Genomic DNA, 19,125 nt, shown 5'->3' with positions numbered 1-19,125 from the left:
AGTTATGTAGAACAGGTGAAATTCTAAATATATTCCAAAGCAAAGTGAATATTTCAACCCTGAAAATTTCACTTTTCACTTTGGACTTTATCTTCTGTGCATGAGCAAATATAGAAAAATACGGAGATAAGATCTAAAAACGATCAGGTGCAGCACCACAGCATGTAGTGAGTAGAAATGTCACCTCCAAACTCAAGTCACCTGGCTTTGATCTTCACCATGGGTGCTGTCTATGTGAAGTTTGCACTTTTTCTTAGTGACTGTGTGAGTTTCCTTTGAGTGCTCTGTGTGGCATGGTAGGTTACGTGGCTGCTATAATTAGCCCTTAGTATACAAGTGAGTGGCAGAATTAGGGTTGACAGGAAGGTATCGAGAACATCCCAGATAGTCCATGAAACTGTTTCTTTTATGTCTTCTTTTTCTTTTAAATGTGTTTTTGGTATTGTTGGAGCCTGTGATCTGCAGCTTGAAGGTGTGTTTTTGGGTTGACTGAGCAATCCGGGGCTTTGTTGTCTCCAAGATGATTCCAGGAGGTGAGCAGCCTCAAGGCCGAAAAGCTTGTAGATAGGGTGCAGACCCGTGACTGACTCCCTTTCTCGCCGATCCTGCTGATTAAAGTGCCGAGGAAGAGTGAAACATCGAGATGAGTGCGGAAGGTAAGCGGGTATTCAGTGCTGTCTACCAGCCTCTCGCTCGTTGCTGCCAGAGGAAGGTGTCTGCATGTAACGGTCTATCTCTCTCCCCCCTTGCTCGCTGCTGCTGAGGGGAGGAAGGAAGAAAGCTCCCTCCATGCTGTCGGAGGATTGTACTGAAGTTCTGGGTTTGTGGTTTAATTTTTTTTTGTGCTGGTGGGGGGGAGGGAGAGGTTGACATTCTTGTTGCTGTTTACATGTGTGTGTGTGTGTGTGTGTGTGTGTGTGTGTGTGTGTGTATATGTGTGTGTCAGGTGGGGAGAGAAGGGTTGATGTTTTTCTTTGAACAGCTTTCATAGTGTTTCTTTGTTTTTTGGCTGTCTGGAGGAGACAAATCTCAGAGATGTATATTGCATACACAATTTGATAATGAACGTACTTGGACCTTAAGTTAGGATCGATTGGTGTAACTGGATACTTGCTGGCCAGTGCAAACTTGGCAAGACAAAGACCTGTTACTATGATTCATTACCTCTGGACCTACTACACGATACCAAACGAGTGATCAGATGCTCGAGGGAAGTGAATACAGGTTCAGCAGCCCTTATCCAAAATGCTTCGGGCCAGAAGTGTTTCGGATTTCAGATTTTGGAATATCTATATAATGAGATGCCAAGGGAATAGGACCCAAGTCTGAACACAAAATCCATTTACATTATATGAACAGCTTATACATACAGCTTTATATAATATTTTTAATAGCTATCAGGACCTTGTCCGTCCAGATGGACAGTCAGTGGCTCCTTGGTATCGCTATCATTCCTGACTCTGAATTTATTTGCTACTGGCAAGCAGTCTTTGTCTCACACTTGTTCATCACACATATGTACTGATGTAGCCATAACACATGTTAGATTTTCATCAGTGACAATCTTAGCAAACTCATCAATGGACTTTGCTGCTGATGCTTCGTGACCAGCAAGCACTTTATCACCACAAATCTTTAAAAATGTAGTTTTTCCTTAATTTTTTGCAACCAGCCTATTGAATATTTGCAATTGCCTTCGATCTGCAGTTCATCGTGATAGATCTTTACTTGCTTCATGATCAGTATGCCATTATGTGGCATATGCTCACTCCGATGCTGACAAATCCACTCTTACAATATAGATTCAAGATCTTCATTTTTTTTGCTTTCTGCAGCATTCTTCTATTTTTCATTAACTTCTGTTCATTACACATACGAGGTCATTTCTCAGAACTGTCTGTGGTGCGCACAGACCTGTGCATTGCCTGGGAACCCTCCCAGCGCCTTGTGGAGTTTTCCATTTGTGATGTCAGGTCAGCGTCATTTGGAATTTCGGATAAGGGGCACTCAAACCGTACTCACACAAATATTTGTGAGAAGAAGGCAGGGAGATGAAAATCGTAAATCATCTCAAAATTTGGGGTAGTATTAGCTTTTTCTCATGGGACTGGGTTGATTAGTGAGCAGGTGAATAAAGGATGTTAGCAGTAATAAAGCTGTGGTCTTCATTGCCTGACATCTAGTCTTAAATCAAGCATAGTTCAGCTATTAAAACACTCAAAAACCTGAAATCAAAGGCATTATGCAAACTGTCATAAACATTAATTCCATCAGCCTACTACATTACATAGTCTGAATTGAGCCATGTTTCCAATCTGTGTTTTTTTCCCACAGATTAAGACTATATGTATCAATTACCAACCTCCATTCTATGCTCAGAGTTAGAACGTGCAAACTCTACTCAAGGTCAGGATCAAGGAGTTCACTAAATATCATTCAGGTTGCATTTTTCCATCAGTAATAAGAAATCCTGAGCACCTATTTAAAATAATAACACTTGCACAGTATATGCCGAAGAGAGGGCCAAGACTGAGACTTTCGTGCTTCAGAAATGACGATACACAGTTGCATGTGCTGGATGTCCGCCATATCCAACAATGATAGGAGACCTGTGCGGGAGCCATTGCACTGAGGAGTTCCACTCTCTTGACTTTGGAAGTTCGGGTTCATTGGTCACCACAAACTGGGGTCCTCCTTGGTTGCAGTGGATGACCATGACTTCTTCTGTGCCTTGTCATGATCTTTGCTCTCCACGAAGCATTGCAGAACCGCCTTCCTGGATGTTGGATCTCACCATTGATCTCATCTGTCCAGTCTGCTGCAGCTGTCTTCACATGCTAGGACAGGCAAATCTCTATCTCACAGGGGTATGAGGCCCAGCGGCTACCCTCATCTGGTTTAGCCTGCCTGTTGAAGCGATGTACTGGGGTGTGGCTGCTGTTGCATGCAAACTGTTAATGTATGTATTTGTAATAAATCTTTAAGATTGGACACATGCTATTCAAATGGAGAGTTTAACATCGATTTATATATAACTTTAGAAAGACTGAAGAACTTAAATAAGCCCATGTGCAAAAACCTTTGTTGCGGAACACCTCAAATAAATAGACAAAATATTTAGCAGATGACTGGAATGATATGAAGAAACATTCCTATTTGGAAACAACCTATCCAAGTAGACTGCCAAAATAGTTTAATCCTCTGGCCTGCAAAGTTTATGAGAAGTGACACCACAGTATAGCAAATGCAGATAGTTTAACCTCAACTCACATGGTGCTACATGGATGACTGGTCGCTGATAATGCTGGCGGAATGCCTCGCTGAGCAACTTCACACAACAATTGTTACTGCTGTTATGAAGTTGCATTTGAAACAAGAATACCAATCCTGCACGGCATCAACATGTCAAGGCAGCCAATTTCACAACATTTCTATTTATAAACTGGTAGAGCTCTTGTGTACTGCTCTTCAGTTGAATATTGTGACCCGATTAGCAAGTAGAGTGATTTAAAACATATAGTATTCTGATGCCATAAGCAATTAAATGTAATGAGGGAATTTAACGCAGAATAAAATACTCTTTTTATTTTGATTTATTTATTGAGATACAGTGCGGAATAGGCCCTCTGAGCTGTGTCACTCAGCAATCCCACTAGCCTAATCACAGGACAATTTACAATGACCAATTAATCTCCCACCCAGTCGGTCTTTGGACCGCGAGAGGAAACCAGAACCCATGCAGTGAGAACATACAAGCTCCTTAGAGGCAGCAGCGGGACTTGAACTCGGGTTGCCTATGCCGTAAAGCGTTGTGCTAACCGCTGCACTACCGCAGCGCTCCCTTAGAAGCCATTTAATTTAATAATCTATGTAGAACAAAGCTTATTTGAAAAAGGACAATTGTGCTAGAGAAATGCTTATGGCAGCAGTTTTAAGATGGTTGGTAGATGTCAACTGAAGAACATGTCTGTTCATGACAAGCTGTTATTTTACTTATTGAAACATAAAAATAATTTATCCTTTTCAAATTAATTTCCAACATTGGTTAATATCAAACGAGCCTAGAATAAGTTAATAAGCTATTTGTCCTTGTGGATCATTTAACTATTAAATTATTTCCCTTATAATTTTGCAGCATTTTGTCAAGACAAAGTCCTACAAGGGAAATATTTGGCAAAGATGAGCCATTACGTTTATAAGCAGTAATTATTTTAACAAGCAATATTGCCGTTCCCAGCACTGTCTTTGTTTAAGCAGGCAACTGTTGTCCCTTTCCGTACCTTATGGCGCATCGGGCGGCAACCTTGCTGTTTCTTTTTAGCATTTACCTGCTTTTATTTTTGCGGCTGAATTGTTAGCTTGATGCTCAACGCAGCATGGATAGAAAGCATGCAGGGAGCCAGCCGGATTCAAACCCAGGACCACTCACCCCAAAGTCCGGTGCAGATACCACTACACCACCAGCTGGCTTTAAGCAGGCAGTGAATACGAAGAAATAAAGGTTATTAAATTATGAAATTAAACTTTTCTTCCCCAGCACAATCACATAATTATTTTTGGTTGAAAAGCTTCTTACAACAGTGTTCACACAATTCTTTACAGTACCAGTGAACTGGGTCCAATTCCCGCCGCTGACTGTAAGGAGTTTTGTACGTTCTCCCCGTGACCATGTGGGTTTCCTCCCACAGTCCAAAGACGTACCAGTTGGTAGGTTAATTGGTCATTGTAAATTGTCCCGTGATTACGCTAGGACAATCAGGGGTTGCTGGGCAGTGTGGCTCAAAAGGCCAGAAGGGTCTATTCCGTGCTGTATCGCAATAAATAAACAAACAAACAAATAAATAAAGTTCAAGATTGTCTTTTTAGATGTGAAAAGATATTACTCCTGACCAATTGTCTTGATTATGTAACTGAGTGGTAATGCTTAACTGTGTCAAATGAAACTGGATATTTAGAATATGTGATAACTTCTCAATTTATTAACTACTGTATTAAGTCTAGACATCGTTTAAAGCTTGCATTTTGGAAAAAAGACGCAGATGTGAGATTTCCTTTCAATTCAGTTATTCGTGCTCTGAATAGCTGCTTCACACAGTCCGTGAAAGCCCCAGTGTAATCTGTGCTCTGAAATAAGCTAGCAGATGTCACCCAGCCTATTGACAAAGTACCTACAACTGGGCTTGACTTCCATGGCTTAGGGAAGGGGAAACAGACAGATAAAGATGCCCAAAGCATAGTTACTCCCTGATCTACAATGAGGACGAGTATGTGGATGCCAGTCTCGATTGTCAAGTTAGTCAATACCATGACGTGCCACGTACTTCAATAGCCCGCTAACAATTACTGTCTGGGGCTTACACTTTGGCAAGGCACGGAAAAGCAACTACACCTGTGGTAGCAGTCCTCAGGGAATGCCGACAGAAAAGGAGCAGGACAATTATGAGAAAAGTAAGTCCAGAAAAGTGAAAATCCCATAATAAACATGAGAATGGAATGCAAGTTTTATAATACTTCAATCACGGATACATTTAATTTTTTAAAAAATGAGAGCCCGTTAAGGCGGCTGTTAAATGCTCTCTACTCTGCATCATTTCTTAAAAATAGCAAAGCCATGACATTCAAGCCCATGCTTCCAAAGGGAGGGGTGTTGAGACAACAGGCGTAGAGCTGCAGAACTCCAGACACCGACTGCTATGTCAAGAATTGGGGAGGAACACAAATAGCTGAAGACAGGTGACAGATTCTGCATGCTATTTTAAAAGAGAATAACTAGCTAGCTTGGCCCAGCTGCTCATTAATGGAATTAATGCAATTTAAATTAGTTGCAGGTAACTGGAAGTGTTCTCGGTAATATCACCATCCAGTTTTACAAGGTACCTACGGACAATGCCTTCAGCTAAAGAACCTCAATAATACATTAACAATTCTCATTTGAAATTATAAATACACACCTCTGAAAACATTTCTTCTGCTCATTTAAACAAATGGTACAGACTGAAGAGGAGGGAGATGGTTTCTACCATGTCACTTGGAATGAGGATCTTCAGTTATAAAAGAATGATTGGAAAGGTCAGTGTTCAGAAATTCTAACAAGAGTTCAAAATTTTCTGAATCAGAATTAGGTTTAATATCACTGGCATAAATTGTGAAATTGATTGTCTTTGCAGCAGCAGTACAATGAAATACATAATAATAGAAAAAAACTGAATTACAAAAAGTACATATACTTAAATAGTTAATAGTTAAATATGTAGTGCAAACGCTGAAATTAAAAAAGTAGTGAGGTAATTAGCATGGGTTCAATATCCATTCAGAAATCGATGGTAGATGGGAAGAAACTGTTCCTGAATAACATATTGCATGTGTGCCTTCTTCTAATACTTCTCTCCTGAATGAGCAATGAGAACAGGGCACGTCCTGGGCGATTGGGGACGGTGGGGGGCCACCTTTTTGAGGTATCACTGCTTGAAGATGGCCTGGATTCTACGGAGGCTAGTGCCCATGATGGAGCTGACTAGGTTTACCAGTCTCCACAGCTTATTCTAATCCTGTGCAGTCGCCAACACCCCCACCCCCCCATACCAGACAGTGATGCAGCCAGCTAGAATTCTTGTGATGTTTTTGAAATTTTACGTGAAACTATTTCCACAAGGTAAACGTGGACTCCTGTGGACGCATTACTTGCTCACATAATTTGTAGCGTAGACCTCTTTGTGTATGACACATTAATACACACAGAGCAGTGACATCAGTTCATGTGCAATGTATGAAAATGCTGCTACAGTGCAATATTTATTTTGGTTTTCAATTTTCACCTTAACAGCAGGCCTTCTGCAGAGATTGAAGGTCAGCTCCTGTCTTAGTAAAATGGTCCACTCCCGAGTCCTCAAGCAGCTAAAATATAACCTAATATCCTCCTACCCCAAGAGAAGCTCATCCTTCCTCTGGGAGCAACAAGGTGGTCGGCCCCGGCAACCATAATCCCTGCCCCAGGTGTTTACTTTTAGCAGCACAATGGTCATTAGAGATATGTGGTACTTGCATGAATTAACTCTATGACAACTCAAGGGCAAATCTTCCCCAAAGCAGCTCTATTAGTTCAAGTGACAGTTACCAGCTGTATGCAGATTTAAGACGTATTCTAGCCCAGTTTAACTTTCCTTGGAACAAAGGGGTCTAAAATGAGTTCGCTGGAAATACAGATATCAAGATCAAGAATATTTAATTGAAAAGGTGGTGCAAGCTGATCCATAAATAATTTTAAAAAGGAATTGGGCAGCTGCTTATTAATAAATGCCCAAGGCAAGGAAGTAAGCTAAATAACACTATTCACAGTGCTAAGCTAGCACCGGCAGGATGGATCAAATGGTCTCCCTTCATGCTGTAAGCTACCGTGTCAACAGAATCCTGGGAAGTGTTAAGTATGACCAACTGCAGTCTTTGCAATCACAGTTTCAGGATTATTTAAGGCTCCAAGTAAAAGGCACTGACAAATATACCAGGAAAATTCAGACTCCCTTTAAACTTCAGATTAAATAAAGTTGATAACTTGTTTTTAAATTCCCCTATAAAATTAATTCTTCATTTTATACTCTGATTGAAATTACACAGCAGAAAGGATAATGGGCCAGAGAAAAGGCAGTGAGATGTTGCTTGATCAGAGAGTCTCTGTATTATTTATTTGTTTATGTGTACTTTGTATTCCTGTTGCACACTGGTTGTCTGTAATGTTTTTTTCCCATTCATTCTATTGTATTTCTCAATTCTACTGTGAATGCCTGCAAGGAAATGATCTCCAAGTAGTATATCGTGAAATATTTGTCCTTTGATGATGATCTTATTTTGAAATCTACATTTTTTTAGTGAGCTCAGAAGAGTCAGCATGCTATTACGTTTGTATTTTGCCTGTACATAAGGAGAAAAAGGTCTGTTGAATAAGTATGGGACATAATAGCGGTCCAGAATTTGCAAATATTGGCCAGGCCCTTGAACCATCATTGTTCTCTGCACTAAGAAAGCATTTAGTGCATGTCCCCTGAGAAAAAAAAACTGTGTGACAAATATTGTTTCATCCTTAGCAAGATAACCAGTGCCTTTACAGAGCAAACAGCTCATAAAAACTTTGACACCTCTAGCTGAAGTTTCAAAATATTCACATTCAAAAACACACAGTAGTCATGCACTATTAAAAATATTAAAATTAAAGCACAAGAATATTTACAAAACATTAAATAGTTGAGGTTCAAATTTACCAATGGATAACTTATGTTGCCGATGCAGTGTGTAATGAGACTGCGAAGAAGGTCAGGCAGATGACAGGGCAAAATTGTAGTCAGAGGGATGGGTTGAAGTGTAACATGGAGGCAAAATTGAAAAGGGTGATGAATACAGGACTGAAAATGTTATATTTGAATGCACACAGTATAAAGAATAAGGTGGATGATCTTATAGTGCGGTTAGAGAGATTAGCATTGACATTGTATGACATATGACACATTGTGGCCATCACGGAGTCATGGCTGAAAGATCACGATTGGGAGCTCAGCATCCAAGGATACACATTATATCAAAAGGACAGGCAAGTAGGCAGAGCGGGTGGAGTGGCTTTGTTGGTAAAATAAAATGGAATCCTTCGTAAGAGATGATATAGGTTTGGAAGAAATGGAATCTTTATGAGTAAATTTAAGAAACTGCAAAGGTAAAAAGACCCTGATGGGAGTTCAACACAGGTTCCACAAACAATAGTCAGGATATGGGATGTGAATTACAATAGCCTGATATCAATGACTGGTAAGATGCTCTAGTCCATCATTCGGACTTGAGGCACTGCAGTCAGCATGGTTTCCTAAAGGGGACATTTTACCTGGCAAATTTGTTAGAATTCATGGAGGAAATAACAGGCAGGATAGACAAAGGACAGCCAGTGGATGTTGTGTAGTTGGATTTTGAGAAGGCCTTTGACAAGGTGTTGCATATGGAGCTGCTTAACAACAGGAGCATGTGGTATAACAGGAAAGATGCTAACATGTATAGAAGTTTGGCTAATTGGCAGGAGGCAAAGAGTGGGAAGAGAAGGGGCTTCAATACTGGTTGGCTACCTGTGACTAGTGGTGTTCTGCAGGGGTCAGTATTAGGACTGCTTCTTTACGCATTATACTGTATGTCAACGATTTGGATGACATAATTGATGGCTTTGTGGCCAACTTTGCAGATGACACAAAGATAGGTGGAGGGGCAGGTAGTGTTAAGGAAGCAAGGAGCCTGCAGAAGGACTTAAGACAGATTGGGAGAATGGGCAAATAGGTGGCAAATGAATTATAGTGTTGGGAAGTGTATGGTCATGAACTTTGGTAAAAGGAATAAAGGTGTGGACTGTTTTCTAAATTGGGAGAAATTTCAAAAGATCAGAGGTGCAGAGGGGATTAGGAGTCCTCATGCTGGATTCCCTGAAGGTTAGCTAGCAAGTTGAGTCAGTGGTAAAGAAGGCAAATACAATGTTAGCATTCATTTTGAGAGGACTAGAATATAAGAGCAAGGACATGATGCTGAGGCTTTATAAACCATTGGTCAGGCTGCACGGCGTATTGTGAGCAGTTTTGGACCACTTATCTAAGAAAGGAGGTGGCACTGGAGGGGATCCAGAGGAGGTTCACGAGAATGATTCCGGGAACGAAAAGGTTAATGTATGAGGAGCATTTGATGGCTCTAGGCTTGTACTTGCTGGAGTTTATAAGATTCAGAGGGGAATCTCATTGAAAGAATAGATAGAATGGATGTTTCCAAAAGTGGGTGAGTCCAGGACTAGAGGGCATAGCCTCAGAGGGATGTCTATTTAGAACAGAGATAAGGAGGAATTTCTTTAGCCAGAGGGTGGTAAATCGAGGCCAAGTCATTGAGTGTATTTAAAGCCGTTGGTTCTTGGTTCTTGATTAGTCAGGGTGTTAAAGGTTACGGAGAGAAGACAGGAGAATGGGGTTGAGAGGGATAATAAATCAGCCATGATGGAATAGCAAAGCAGACTCGATGGACTGAGTGGTCCACTTCTGCTCCCATGTCTTATGGTCTTTTCAGGTATAGCTCTGCATTTAGATGAACTGAGACACTGTTCCTGTACCAGGCCCAAACTGCTGCAGGTTGCACAAGTGGATTCTCCACCATTGAGGAGGTGGAGAATTGCCATAACATTGTGCTCTATTGCTGGACTCCATACGGTGTTCAGCATTTGAGCATAATAGAAGATTCTCTGGCAAACAGCAGGCAGCAGTTTGGGTCTGCTGTGCGGGAATCCCAAACCATCTGGAACTTAGTGGGATAAAGCCACCAGTCATGCAAAGAATTGCTGACCATTCCTGGGGAAATTCTCTGTAAATTAATTTGTTGCATGAAAGAAAAATTGTTCTTTTCTCTGTGAAGTGTTATCAATCCACTCACCAGAGTATTGCAGAAGTTTGTAAAAGCATGTGGAAGAAAGACATGATGTAATTCTGACACAAAGGAGGTCTTGTAGTATGTTTGCTAATTTATTACCATATCATTAGATGCAGCAGGGGAACATTCTGAATGGAAACTACTCATGTCAGTGATAAGCATCCCCTCATTCTCGTCCCCTTCCCCATAAGAATAGGGCAGACCCAAAGTCTGAAACAAAGATTTCGACTTTCAGCCCTCTGCACAAGTCATCAGCAAACATTCTGGGCAGGAACAATGATCCTTTCTGAAACTGCCATACAAATTTAACATTATTTTTCCTAATAACAGCCTATTTATACGATGTTAAGTATGTACTGAGACAAATCAGATGTTAAATTTAATTAAACATCTTTCCTTTTTCGTCCTCTGAGATGTCCTTTTCCTTGTATGTGACAATAGACAGAAATGGATTTCCCCCCTATTTATTACAAAAAGGATACAGAAGTTTAATATCTTGTGATATAAGAAGGCTCTTTCAATTGTTGTGAAAACAGAAGTTTCTACATTAATATTTGCTAGATAACTACTTACAACTTCTCACTCAACAACAACCTCTTTACTCAATGTCAACAAGACCAAGGAGATGATTATTAACTTCAGGAGGAAACCAGAGCTCTATGAGCCAGTCCTCAGAGGATCAGATGTGGACAGGGTCAGCAATTTCCAATTCCTTGGTGTTATCATTTCAGAGGATCTGTCTAGGGCCCAGCACGAGTGCAATCATGAAGAAGGCAAGGCAGTGCCTCTACTTCCTTAGGTGTATGCATAGATTCGGCATGACATCTAAAACTTCGACAAACTTCTATAAGATGGGTGGTGGAGAGTGTATTGACTGGCTACATCACAGTCTGGTATGGAAACACCAATGCCTTTGAACAGAAAATTCTACAAAAAGTAGTGGGTATGGCCCAGTCCATAACAGGTAAAGCCCTCTCCACCACTGAGCACATCTACATGAAGTGCTGTCACAGCATCCATCAAGGACCCCTACCACCCAGGTCATGCTCTCTTCTCGTTGCTGCCATCAGGAAGGTGGTGAGAACTCACACAACCAGGTTCAGGAACAGTTACCACCCTTCCATCATCAGGCTAATGAACCAAAGGAGTTAACTTCACTTGTCCCATCATTGAAGTATTTCCACAATCAATGGACTCACTTTCAAGGACTCTTCATCTCATGTCTTCAATATTTATGGCTTATTTATTTATTATTATTATTATTTCCTTTTGTATTTGCACAGTTTGTTGTTTTTTGCACATTGGTTGAACGTCCAAGTTGGCGAGGTCTTTCAATGACAACGTTAAGGTTATTATTCTACTATGAATTTATTGAGAATGCCCACAGGAAATTGAACCCCAGGGTTGTATATGGTGACATATATGTACTTTGATAATAAACTTACTCTGAACTTTTGAAATTTGGGAAATCACAGTAACTAGTTGCTCACACAGCTTTGTAGAATGAAGAAATATCTACTTTTCAACTACAAACATTGATTGCAACATTCTCCCTTTTTTACAACAATGGATAAGAGGTGCTTGTTGTTGTTGTGGTCTTCTTGAAGATGAATAAGCCTCCTCCTTGACCCAAATATAAAAAAGTTGTTAAGAAACGGGCAAGCTGTAGAAGGGCTTAAGACAGATTAGGAGAATAGGCAAGAAATGAAATACAATGTTGGAAGATGCATGGTCATGAATGTGTATACTATTTTCTTAACAGGGAGAAAATCCAAAAATTTGAGATGTAAAGGTTCTTGGGAGTCCTTGTGCAGAACACCTTAAAGGTTAATTTGCAGGTTGAGTTGGTGGTGAGGGAGGCAAATGCAATGTTAGCATTAATTTCAAGAAGTCTAGAATACAAGAGCAGGGATGTTATGCTGAGACTTTATAAGGCACTGGTGAGGCTCACTTTGAGTACTGTCAACAGTTTTGGCTCTTCATCTAAGAAAAGATGTGCTGGCATTGGAGAGCCCAAAGGCGGTTCACAAGGATGATTCCAGGAATGAAAGGGTTATCATACAAGGAACATTTGATAGCTCTGGGTTTGTAGTCACTGGAATTTAGAAGGATTGTGATGGTGGGGCGGGGGGGGTCTCATTGAAACCTTTCGAATGTTGAAAGGCCGAGACAGACAGAGTAGATGTGGAAAGGATGTTTTCCACAATGGAGGACTCTAGGACAAGAGGGCGCAGCCTCAGGATAGAGGGGTGTCCATTAAAAAAAGATGTGGAGAAATTTATTTAATCAGTGTGTGATGTATTTGTGGAATTTGTTACCACATGAAGCTGTGGAGGCCAGATTGTTGGGTGTATTTAAGGCAGAGATTGATAGGTTCTTGACTGGACACGGCATCAAAGGTTACAGGGAGATGGCCGGAAAATAGGGTTGAGGAGGACATAGAAAAAAGGATCAGCCATGACTGAATGGCGAAGCAGACTCGATGGGCCAAATGGCCTAATTCTGTTCCTATGTCTTATTGTCTTAATTTTTCAGGAATTGTTGCCCAACAGCATGGACTGAAGAAAATCTGGTTTCGCAGCAATTGGCTTCATGGTCATTTTCAGTATATTTAAAGAAGCATTCTTTCAATAAATCTTCTTCCACGTTCACTGAGATAGGTATGATTGAACGTTACTGCTTCATTAATCTAAATTAATGTTTCCCTCCAAATGAGCTGCATGCGTGATCAGTGAGAATTCTTATTTGGGTGTTAGGTACAATTTTTGTCCTTCTCAAATTTTTTTAGGGCATGCTACATTCTTCTGAGAGAGTAATTTGTTATGCTACATCTATGACGTCAGTATCACCTAGGATCCGGACAAGAGATGTGTAAAGAGGCCCTTCTTAAACCTTACAGTTTTTGCCAAAACTACTTTGGTCAGAGTCCAAAAGTGGAAAAGTTGTAGCAATCAGTCTATCTACGACAGAATGGAAAGCTAGCCAGCAGAGTTGCCAATGAACACAAAATCAACTTTGATTCAAGTATTTTTTTTGTCATTAATGCAATATCAAGGACATAGCTTCAGCAATGAAGACTGCAAATGCCCAAGTTCTGAAAGGTGAAATAATGCTTCTGACATTTGGATCACGTATGGGACAGTGCTGGTTCCAGTTGTGGGAAATACAGGAGGGCAGGTAGTGAATTTTGGTGATTATAATTTTATCCAATTTAAAGCAATTTTGGAAAAGGGCATGAAAAATATCCAAGATTTAAACTGAACTACTCAACTGAAGTAGGAGTGCCTTCTACGCACGCTTTGAAAGGGAGAACACAACTACGGCTGTGAAGATCCCTGCTGCACCTGATAACCCTGTGATCTCCGTCTCAAAGTCCGATGTTAGACTGTCTTTAAAGAGAGTGAACCCTTGCAAGGCAGAAGGTCCTGGAGTACCTGGTAAGGCTTTGAAAACCTGTGCCAACAAACTAGCAGGAGTATTCAAGGACATTTTCAACCTCTCACTGCTACAAGCAGAAGTTCCCACTTGCTTCAAAAAGGCAACAATTATACCAGTGCCTAAGAATAATAATGTGGGCTGCCTTAATGATTATCGCCTGGTAGCACTCACATTGACAGCGATGAAATGCTTTGAGAGATTGGTTATGACTAGACTGAACTCCTGCCTCAGCAAGGACCTGGACCCATTGCAATCTGCCTATCGCCACAATAGGTCAACGGCAGATACAATCTCAATGGCTCTCCACACGGCTTTCGACCACCTAGACAACACAAACACCCATGTCAGGATGCAGTTCATCGACTATAGCTCAGCATTTAATACCATCATTCCCACAATCCTGATTGAGAAGTTGCAGAACCTGGGCCTCTGTACCTCCCTCTGCAATCGGATCCTCAACTTCCTAACCGGAAGACCACAGTCTGTGCTGATTGGTGATAACATATCCTCCTCGCTGACGATCAACACTGGCGCACCTCAGAGGTGTGTGCTTAGCCCACTGTTCTACTCTCTATATACACATGACTGTGTGGCTAGGCATAGCTCAAATACCATCTATAAATGTGCTGATGATACAATCATTGCTGGTAGAATCTCAGGTGGTGACGAGAGGGCATACATTAGTAAGCTATGCCAACTAGTGGAATGGTGCCACAGCAACAACCTGGCACTCAATGTCAGTAAGACAAAAGAGCTGATTGTGGACTTCAGGAACGAAGGAACACATACCAATCCTCATAGAGGGATCAGAAGTTGAGAGAATGAGCAGCTTTAAGTTCCTGGGTGTCAAGATCTTTGAGGATCTAACCCAGTCCCAACATATTGATGTAGTTATAAAGAAGACAAGACAGCAGCTATACTTTATTAGGAGTTTGAAGAGATTTGGCATGTCAACAAATACACTCAAAAACTTCGATAGTTATACCGTGGAGATCACTCTGACAGGCTGCATCACTGTCTGGTATGGAGGGGCTACTGCACAGGACCGGAAGAAGCTGCAGAAGGTTGTAAATCTAGTCAGCTCCATCTTGGGTACTAGCCTACAAAGTACCCAGGACATCTTTAGAGAGCAGTGTCTCAGAAAGGCAGCATCCATTATTAAGGACCTTCAGCACCCAGGGCATGCCCTTTTCTCACTGTTACCATCAGGTAGGAGGTACAGAAGCCTGAAGGCACACACTCAGCGATTCAGGAACAGCTTCTTCCCCTCTTCCATCTGATTCCTAAATGGACTTTGAATCTTTGGACACTACCTCACCTTTTAAAAATATATAGTACTTTTGTTTTTGCATGATTTTTAATCTATTCAATATACGTATACTATAATTAATTTACTTATTTATTATTATTATTTTATTTTGTTTTCTCTCTGCTAGATTATGTATTGCATTGAACTGCTGCTGCTGTTAACAAATTTCACGTCACATGCCGGTAATAATAAACTTGATTCTGAAAAAGAGGGGAGATAGGACTGATGAGAATGTGCCAGGAGCCATTATAGGCAGTGTAGACTCAGTTGGCTTCTAGCTTGCATACAAATTAATTCCAGCAAATTGCAAAAGCATTTGGCCCATATGAATCAAGCAAGCTCTGGCAGGTATGACTTAGTGAAGGGTACAGAGTCTTCAAAACTAAATAAAGGAATATAGGCTACAAAGTGAAATCTTGGTCTCTCTAGATTCAAAGAATGTATAAATTACACAACCTTGAGATTTGTTTGCTTACAGACAGCCACAGAGCATGAAATCCAGAAGAACCCCATTAAAGAAAAAAAAATGAAAGACCAACACTCGGTGTGCAAGAGAAAGAACAAAAAATCATGCAAACAATTGAAAAGATGGCCAGTTTCAATAATGTTAACTCAAGGAATAAGTGAAATGTGAAAATCATCATCATTATATGCCATGTCGTATGACGTAGGCAAACATGGTGTTCCATCTATCCCATGATTATTCATGGCCAATTTTTCTGCAGAAGTTGTTTGCTATTGCCTTCTTCTGGGCAGTGTCTTTACAAGACGGGTGACCCCAGCCATTGTAAATACTTCTCAGAGATTGTCTGCCTGGCGTCAGTGGTCGCATCACCAGTACTTGTGATACGCACTGGTTGCTCGTACGACCATCCACCAACCTGCTTCCATGGTTTCATGTGACCCTGATCGGGGGGGTGGGGGCTAAACAGGTGTTACACCTTGCCAAGGGTGGTCTACAGGCTAGCAGAGGGAAGCAGCGCCTTACACCTCCTTTGACGGAGTTGAATCTTGACCCCACCACCCAGTGGTAATACCTGCTGAAAATCCCAAACTCCTAAAACATAATACTGCGTCAGCAACAGCTACTTCTGTGATTTCTTTCTTTCTGCCCTCTTGTTTTAGTTTTCACCCCCCTCAGTTTCCAAGTGTTGTTCTCCTTCTCTGCTACCAATTGCTGCTTTCAGCCCATGTCCTCTCAAAAGGCTGTTCCTGCCTTCCCTCAAGTATTTTCTTCGACCTCCCACCAGCGTCATCCACACCAGTCCAAGCTATGAGGTAACATTCACATCTCTTTTGCAAATTTCCCCTCCACAATATCCAGGTGATACACACCACCAAGACCTGAAGTTCCAGCCAACTGGAATAACTGGCTTTGACAGGTACATGCTTTTCATTGCAGGACAATGTCACAAAAACTCTACAGCATAATTACTGAGACTAAGATTCTGTCTGTTATAGGCAAAACACCGTGCATAAATGTATATACATAAAGGCATATATTTGAATAGCATTTCAAACAACTATAAAGTTTGAAACAAAGTTATTAATTGCTTCTCACTTAGGGAAATTCAGAAAACTGCAACAGGTGAAGGTAAACAAATCTTACCTTAAAGTCTGCCAGCTGCTGATTGATGATATCAACTTCTGTACCCACATTGCCTTGCAATTCTTCACCCTCTTCAGTTTTGGTAAGAAGATTATTTAATTCTTTGAGTTTTTCATAGAAATCTTCAACGCGTCCCACGGTCACCTCCACTTGTTCTTGTCTGTTTCTTCCACGTTCGAGTAGTTTACCACACTGTTTGTTCAAGGCTTCGAGCTCTCGTTTCAGTCCCTGTAGGTCTGGACTGCCTTCCACCTCCAGCATCTGTTTGCATTCTTCTTCTGAAGTCTCAATATCTTTCTTCAGTTTTTTAAGCTTGCTCATAAACTGCCTAACATCATCAGTCTGCGACTGCAGGCTGTCCACGTCTCTCCCAATGGGACTCATGCTGTCCAGCTCATCATCCAAGTCAGCAAGACGTGAAAACATTTCCCGAGTACGGTTCTGGAAATGACCAATTCCTTGAAGTCTGTTTTCCATTGCCAGACAGCTTTCATCCACCCTCTGCTTTACATCGCCATACTCTTGCTGAACTAATTCTGCCTGCTGAAGGAGCTGTGATGAATCTGCACCATCAGGGGCATCCTCTGCAAGTCCTCGAGCAAGGTCTCTCAGATATTCTACCTGGGACGCTAAGATCTGAAGAGCTTCCTGACGAGTCCTCAGCTTCTCCAAGTTCTTATTACTGCAGGCCTGTGATCCAAGAGCATCATAGATTTCGAGCTGTTGTTTTGCACCATCAAGTTTTAACTGAATACTTTTCAGGGAGTCTTGGAATTCTTTCAGTCTTTGAGCCATTTCTTCAATTGATTCACTTTTGACTTGAAGTTGCTCTGTAACACGGTCCAACCTCTGGTTTATGTCCGTTTTCTCATCTCTGATATCTTCTTCATCCACCTGACAGGAATCGACAAGAACGTCTGCAGCAGTGTTCATCATCTCCAGCAATGAGCGACGTTTGTCCACATCGTGTTGTAGATCTTTTGCATTAGCTAAAGAGGAGTTCAACTGTGTTGGGTCAATGGTGATCTCCAGTTCTTTCACCTTCAATTCACATTCTTCTACCCATGGGAGCAGGTCTTCCATGTACTGTCTGTACTTCTGTGCTTTCTGAACACAGTCTTTCAGCTTAGAATGTCTACTTGCTGCCTGCTTCCACAGCTCATCCCACTGTCCTTTAAGAGCTGACAACTGACTCTGAAGACCCGTCTTTTCTTCACCTGTTTGGGCACTTCGAACTAGGGACTCTCCTTCAGCCAGGATCATCTCGTAAGAACCCGAATGCTGATTCAGACTTTTTTGGAACTCCTCTTGCTCACTTATTTGGGATTGTAAAGTGTCAAGGTTCGCAGACACGAGAGGTTTCTGTGTATGCTCGCTGCATTTCCCATCCAGCCACAGCTTGAGCTCATCGAAAGTTTGCTGAAACTGCTGAGAACTGGCCAGAGTTGTTTGAAGCTGGTTTATGCGATCACCTGGAGAAGACACATTTTTAACGACAAAGGATTCATCATTAATTCTGAAACAAGCATTCCTCAAAGTTGCCTAATTATAGATTTAACAGCATACTTTCGGAAGTACTAATCCTGAACAGAACTTAAATCTCAGAATGCAATATATTTATTTAATATGTGTGGACTAGCTGATCATTTGTGATCTGCTGTCTCTCACATTTGCAAGGAATAAAAATTAAACTTTGGATAAAAAATGTTAGCCAAAAGAAAAACGGATTTTTTTGTTTCAAAAGACTACATCCCTAGTTTAACTTCAGAATAATAATTCATGTATCATAAATTATATCATAAATGCTTTAATGCCTATAGACCATTGATTTATCATAAATAACCCAAAAAATGTTAGACCAAATTTTGAATTTAACCTCATAACCAGTGAATGGAGTTTGGAGACTTGCAGAATTACTCAATTATTCCTCCAATATGGTAAGTAATATTTGACACATAATTGACACATGGCTGGTAGAAAAGTGTTCAATTATTTTAGCATTGCACATACAATGAAGACATTTATGTGCAATTTACTAATTAAGAAATATATTCTTTACCAAATTGCTTTGCCAAATCCTCAACTTTTATGAATGTGATTTTTAACCTGCAAAAGTGTAATTTGTCTCCACCTGTTTATAGTCATTTTTTTTTTAAAGTTTCAAATAGAAAAAGTCACCAGTTCAAAATCCAACGTATAAAGACTGATTATGGTTACAAATATTCACCTGGAGTAGGCCATCAATAATCTGCTCCTTCTGCTGGTCAAACATGGAATGGATTTTCACAACCGTCACCTCTTGACAAAAGGGGATAACTACACTCACTTGCCCATCCATTGA

The 19,125-nt window shown here is 40.9% G+C and overlaps 1 protein-coding gene across 24 annotated transcripts in view; it reads right to left on the bottom strand.

Annotated features, from left to right (window-relative positions):
• macf1a (microtubule actin crosslinking factor 1a) overlaps window positions 1-19,125 on the bottom strand; it is a 599,766-nt gene that overhangs the window by 143,739 nt on the left and 436,902 nt on the right. For all 24 annotated transcript variants that reach the window (XM_063033725.1, XM_063033724.1, XM_063033713.1 and 21 more), the window contains one exon: window positions 16,785-18,256. In XM_063033725.1, coding sequence (XP_062889795.1) covers window positions 16,785-18,256 — 1,472 coding nt within the window. The remainder of the gene's footprint in view (window positions 1-16,784; window positions 18,257-19,125) is intronic.

This window comes from Mobula hypostoma, chromosome 26 (genome assembly GCF_963921235.1).
Source record: "Mobula hypostoma chromosome 26, sMobHyp1.1, whole genome shotgun sequence".
Taxonomy (NCBI): Eukaryota; Metazoa; Chordata; class Chondrichthyes; order Myliobatiformes; family Myliobatidae; genus Mobula; species Mobula hypostoma.
This window is presented reverse-complemented; position numbering and strand designations above follow the sequence as displayed.